This window comes from Sinocyclocheilus rhinocerous, unplaced genomic scaffold (assembly GCF_001515625.1).
Source record: "Sinocyclocheilus rhinocerous isolate Xijiao unplaced genomic scaffold, SAMN03320098_v1.1 scaffold921, whole genome shotgun sequence".
NCBI lineage: Eukaryota > Metazoa > Chordata > Actinopteri > Cypriniformes > Cyprinidae > Sinocyclocheilus > Sinocyclocheilus rhinocerous.
The window spans coordinates 60,140-66,615 of NW_015640057.1; the positions used below are offsets into that span (position 1 = coordinate 60,140).

Genomic DNA, 6,476 nt, shown 5'->3' on the forward strand with positions numbered 1-6,476 from the left:
CTGTAGATGTTTCGCTAACTGTTAATATTTCCCCCTATTTTCACCATGGAATGTGCTGTTGGCGCTTATTTATTTGTATTTAGAACCGTTAACTTGATTAATAATCCGCGGCAGCAGTGTAAAAGTAGCCCGGCGTCAGACGCACCTCTCCCGCATTGACATCCGCACGTCACACGCGTACACCGTAGTTGTCCGCTAGTAAAAAACGTTTTATCAGTCATTATCCGTGTACGAACCAGCGCAAACAGATAGTTGCCTCACGAAGCTAGCCATCAGTCTCCTTGCTTACGTTGAGCATACCAGCTTATTTCTGGTTCATATGGCTTAATTAAACCAATATTTCCTCTTGCCATTTCCATTGTATCGCGTTTACTTCAGTTCATTTAGTGGATCAGGAGGCGCTGGCTGGTGTGTGACTGAGTGGAGGCGGGGCTAATTTGCATATTCATAGATCAGCGTATAGTAAATGAGGCAAGGGTGTAGAGTTGCATTCAAGCTATTTTAAGGCATGAGAAAATTATTTTCACAAGAAAAAACATTTAAATATGTAATTTTGATGATCAAAGATGAGTTTTAAAGGATACAATTTTTAACTACAGGGGGACTTTAAGACATTTATGTTTGTTTTTCTTGGCTCAAAATATTAGTTGATTTAATTACCTACCTTCCTTCTTTCCTTGCCGGCTTCCTTTCTTACTTCCTTCATGTTTCCGTCCTTCACTTCCTTATCTGCTCTCTTCCATCCTGATTTCCTTCTTTCTCTCCTCCGTTCATGCTAGTCTTCTTCCTTTCTTATTTACTTCCTCGTTTCCATCTGGTGCATCTTACTGGCATCTTTTCCCTCTCTCTTTCTCTCATTCACGCTTCCTTTCTTGCTTCCTTGTTTACTTCCTTAATGTTTTTCCCTTATTTACTGTCTCTTTCCTTTCGATCTTTCCTTCATTTCTTCCTTCCTACTTCCTTTTCTTCTTCCTTCCTTTCCTCCTTTACTTTTTCATTTATTCCCCCTTGCTTCATTCATGTTTCCTTCTTTACTTCCTGCCCTCTTTTATCTTATGTTCTTATTTACTGCCTTTCTTGCTAGATTTCTTCTTTCCCTTTTCCATTCATGCTTCCTATCTTACATCCTTATTTACTTTCCCTATTTAATTTCCCTAACTTCCTTCCCCCTTTCCTTGCCTTTTTTATTGACTTCCTTCATGTTTCCTTCTTTACTTCCTTCCCTTTACGTTCTTATTTACTCCCAGCATTTTCTGTTTTTCTTTCCTGCTTCCTCTCCTTCCTCGCCTCTTATTTCCTTTCTTCATTCCTTTCTCTCCTTTGTTTGCTTTTATGTACGTCCTTCCTTGCTTGCTTCTGTCATGTTTCCTTCCTTCCTTCCTTCCTTCCCTCCTTTATGTTGCATTTACTGCTACCTTCTCTACTTACTTGCTCATTTCTCTTCTTCTTTTCTTTTTTGCTTCCTTCCCTTCTTCCTTCGTTTTCTCCTTCCTCTACTCTTCCTTCCCTTTCCTTCTTATTCACTTCCTTGCTTCCCTACTTTTTTATTTACTCCCTACCTTATTTACCTTCCCTCCCTCCGTCCTTCTCTCCTTCCTCCACTTTTCCCTGCTGCTTTATTCATGTATGTATATATTGTGTTATTCTCTGTGGCAGCTCTCGTTTTCTCCCACTACTCCGATGAGCAGTCATGTGCGAGTGTTGGCTCTGCTGGCGTCTGTTTTGGCGTGCTGTGGCGGTCTAGCAGTGCTCTGCGCTCTAGTCGGGCATCTTCAAGGCATGCACACTGTCACTTTCATGGCAGCCGAGGTAAGAGCACTTTGCAAACCTTTCTAAGTGACCGTAAAGAGAAGAATGGTTGCTCTCATTTGTTATTCCGCATTTTGGTCGTCTCTTTTTGACAAATGCATCCTGAATGAACCCCAAACCTTGTCTCCTGTCCTGCAGTGTTTGCTGGTGACAGTGCGCACAGGATACGTCATCATACGGTGCGTGCCCTGTGGAGAACGCCGTCAGGTTTCTTCATTGTGAGGGAGCAGAAGCATGAATCTGAAGGTTTCGATCTGTTATTTACAGGTATTCCATTCACTTGTGGGACCTGAACCATGAGGGAACCTGGGAGAACAAGAGCTCACATATCTACTACACAGACTTCATCATGGAGTTAGCCATCCTCTGCCTAGACCTGATGCATCACATCCATATGCTGGTGAGAGAAATACTCAAGAATGGACAAACAGGGTTATCGTGGCTGTGGCCCATAGCGATGGATGAATCTGGCCTGATTGGACTCATTTGACTTTTATTAGAGTCCTGAGTCTAACGTAATATTCACTGATCAGCTGTTTACAGTTATGACCTTGATTTGGTATGTGATTTGTGGCCCATCAGTCTCCAACATCCTCAAGTAAATACAAGTGTCACCCGTGATTTCTTTCTCCTCTCACGTCTGTGTTTGACCTTTAGATTAGTTTTTGAATAATTCAGAGTAGCGCTGGGCGATATGCTCAATCGTCAGCCTGTGAGATCGCGTTACACGATATTATCGTGCTGATTTGTTTAAAGGCAGAGTAAGTGATTTCTGGTAGCCAATGTTGATATTTGAAATCACCAAAACAAACACGCCCCTACCCCAAAAGGGTCTTGCCCCTATTTTGATAGCTCCGCCCCACATATACGTACGCAACCCAGGCAACGATTAGTTCTGTGAAACAAAGCAAAACCAATGTTCTAAAGTGTTTTTTAAAAATCACATACCCTGCCTTTAATTATTTATCTGCTTAGTCTCATTGCCGGAAAGTGAACCAACTCCAGCGTAAGGCTAAAAGCAGCCTAATGTTTTTAAAATGACTTAATTTATATTTAACATGATAGCAATGTAATAGAAACACTGTAAGTTATTATAATTATAAAGCTTACATGTCCTCAGTTATTCAACCAGCAGCGAACAGAAAGCGAGCAAAGAACATTTACATTACCAAAGAACATCGCTGACTTCAGTCTAGCGCGAGGTTATGCACTTTAAAAAACACTCCCGTATAATCAGTGAAGCTGTCTACATTGTATGATGAATAAAGCCTGTCTACTTACATCGCACATACATCTGCACTTTGTTGTTTATGATGAGAGAATTCGCGACAGCTAAACAACAAAACTGCTGTTTCATCGATGACTCATCTGAACGCCTCTGATTGGCCACTGCATTCATAAACTCAACGGAACCGTGTGTGATTGCTTATAATGCACCACACTGTAAAAACGCGGAAAAAGAAATACAATGGAACAAATAAGCCCTACTAATATTAATTAGACAGTATTACTAGCCTGATAATAATAATAATCGTCTTGCTATCGTCAAAGGCATCAGCTGTAGGTGATATCTCTGATACTTTCGTCTGTCAGCACAACCCTAATTCAGAGTATCTGTATGATCATGTATTGTTGTTTCTCACTCCCTTGCAGCTCTTTGGGAACATCTGGTTGTCCATGGCTAGTCTTGTGATCTTTATGCAGCTGCGCTTTCTCTTTCACGAGGTGCAGAGAAGAATTCGCCGCCATAAAAACTACTTGCGTGTTATTGACAATATGGAGTCCAGGTGAGGAGCCTGATGTTTTCAGACTTACTAATAAAACAACTGCATTCCTGCAGGCAGTGAATTATATTGCACAACTGGTAAGTAAAGTCGCTGAAGTAGATAACGTGTGGCTAGAAACCAGAAGTTTGCACAGGATATCACATCTGGACTTTGAAAAGAGATTTTACCTTTGATAAGCTGCTTTGTATGTGTGTGACTACTTGGTTATATTAATATAGTTAATGAGATTAATTCTCCAGGTTGTATTTTCCTGAATTTGTTTTTTCTTTCTTTTAATCAAATGTATCATGGTTGCTACAGAAATATTGAAACTGTTTTACAATAATAATCAGCATTGATAATAATGTTTCTAGAGCATCAAATCAGCATACTAGAATTAATTAATTGCACTAAATTTTAAAGCTGCAGTCCGTAAGTTTTGCCTCTTTGTCGCCATCTCTGTTTGAAAACCTTTAATTGCAGTTATTTGCACAATTTGAACAATTGCGTTATTGTCATCTGAACAAGTAACAAGTCTGCCACGTTTGTTCTGACCAACTGAGGAAAAATAGCATTACAATAAATCACGCTCCAGCGGTGATTAAATCTAATGATCGGTAAGCTCATATCACATCAAACCGTGTAAATTATTATTATTGTTGTTATACTTTGTTCTCAAATGGTTAATGTTAACATCAGCATTACATGACTGTGTATATAGTGTGTATGTAGATTTCAATTTCTGTACAGTCTAATCTCTAATTGTCATACCATTCGAATTTCATATTGAGAAATTATTTTAACCCAAAAAGAAAATTATTCTTCCTTCGAACTGGTTCTCTTTTAAAATACAAATCTTGTGTAATCCCAGGCTATCTGTAATCAGATGCACATTTAAAATTGGAATATAATTTATTTCAGTCACATGCTTTTCCCTGTATTTTTGATCAAATAAATGCAGCATTGGTGAGCATAAGAAATTTATATTAAAAAATCTTACCAACCCCCAAAACAGATGAACAATTTATTTGTTTGTTTGTGTGTTCCCTTGTACATCATGTTACTATTTGTTTAATATATTTAATTCATGCTGATTTTAATTAAAAAAAAATTGTTCAGACAGGATCATTTTCATTACTATATTAGATAACTTTTTTTTTAATATATTGAAATTAGATAATCGTTTATAAAACGGAGAGTTCCGGTCCTTGATTCTGATTGGCTGAGCCGCATTCGAAGCGGTTGTAAATTACTCTACCAACATACACCTTTGTTTACTTCTGTGTGTTGCTCAGCAACCACTTTGTTGGAACCACAACTGTTTCTGAGGAGCTACATTGTTTGGTGGAAGAATACTGTTTTTATTAATATCATTACACTTTATTTGCTCGGTTTTATTTGGTAAAACCTTACTACGTATATGGAATAACCGTTTTATAAAAGCAATAAGCCCCGTGAAGCCGTGGTTTACAGTGAATTTATAACAGCTAAGGGGCGTTGTTAGGTACGACGCGAAGCGGACTTGGGGCTTATTGATTTATTAAAATATACTTAATTATCATGAAAATATTTAATTTCCACAGTGCCAAAAAAGTTCTAAACATATTCTTCATGTGTATTGCTTCATGTCATGTTTGAATGTGTTATTCAATGTAGATTATGAATCAGAAGTGAGCAGACTGCTCCATTGGCTGATAAAAACCAGACCGTGTGTCTTGACATGAACACCTCTCCTTGTGCGCAGGTTTGCTGTGGCAACGCCTGATGAGCTGCTGGCTAATAACGATGATTGTGCCATCTGCTGGGATTCAATGACTACAGCACGCAAGCTGCCCTGTGGCCATCTTTTCCATAAGTGAGCAATAACCAGCTATTGTCAGCACTTTGGTTCTGGAATATTTGAATGCTAATCTGACCATTAATGGTTTATGTCCAGTTCCTGTCTGCGCTCTTGGCTGGAGCAGGACACCTCCTGTCCCACGTGCCGTATGTCACTGAACATTAATGAAGGCGGGAGGGAGAGAGAGGAGGGCCAGAGGGAGCCGCTGGATGATAACTTGGCTGCTGGACCAGGAACAGAGGCCCGACCGCACCTTAACCAGCATAACCACTTCTTCCACTTTGATGGTGAGGCGTTTCTTTACATATTCACACAAAATCCAGACCATTTACTGAAAGTTAGCTATAGCAGTGGCTCCTTTAGAAATCTTCATGTTTAAGACGTCTCTGCCAAAATCTTATCAACTATCATATGCTTATCATTAACTTACATAATGCTCATTCAGTGCTGAGCAAGTTGATCCGCCCTGATAAACAACATTGAACAAAGTTTAGCCAATCATAGCAGCATACATTTACTTATTGAAGCCTTATTGGTACAGTAGCAAAAAGCCTGTTTATATGGATAGTAAAAAAAAAAAAGTAAATACAAAACTGCATGACTGCACAAAATATCTATCTATCTATCTATCTATCTATCTATCTGTCTGTCTGTCTGTCTGTCTGTCTGTCTGTCTATCTATCTATCTGGCTATGTTAGAGATCAATTTTCAAATAAGGAAAAACTAATTTATTAAATACAATTTTATGAATACAATAAAATAATAAAGTAAATATGAAAATTATAATAAGATGTAAGTTTAAGTTTTAAGTTTAAGGTCAAGGTCAGTTTATTTATATAGCACATTTAAAAACAGCTAGTGTATGCCAAAGTGCTGTACATATACAAATAAGTAAATATAGAGATTAAGAGAATAAAAAGAAATGACTCAAACACATAATCAATACAAAACACATTAACATACACAAACATACATTTCATCCAAAAGCCAAGGAATACAGATAAGTCGGACACTTTTCTAACCGGCATGCATCTCGCGGTGATCACCGGTGATCGGTTCT

General features: G+C 38.4%; 1 protein-coding gene across 2 annotated transcripts in view; it reads left to right on the forward strand.

Annotated features, from left to right (window-relative positions):
- Positions 1 to 6,476, forward strand: part of LOC107752457 (E3 ubiquitin-protein ligase AMFR-like) — a 14,493-nt gene that overhangs the window by 3,191 nt on the left and 4,826 nt on the right. For both annotated transcript variants that reach the window (XM_016568431.1, XM_016568429.1), the window contains 6 exons: positions 1,657 to 1,809; positions 1,948 to 1,988; positions 2,077 to 2,209; positions 3,463 to 3,596; positions 5,320 to 5,430; positions 5,512 to 5,702. In XM_016568431.1, coding sequence (XP_016423917.1) covers positions 1,657 to 1,809; positions 1,948 to 1,988; positions 2,077 to 2,209; positions 3,463 to 3,596; positions 5,320 to 5,430; positions 5,512 to 5,702 — 763 coding nt within the window. The remainder of the gene's footprint in view (positions 1 to 1,656; positions 1,810 to 1,947; positions 1,989 to 2,076; positions 2,210 to 3,462; positions 3,597 to 5,319; positions 5,431 to 5,511; positions 5,703 to 6,476) is intronic.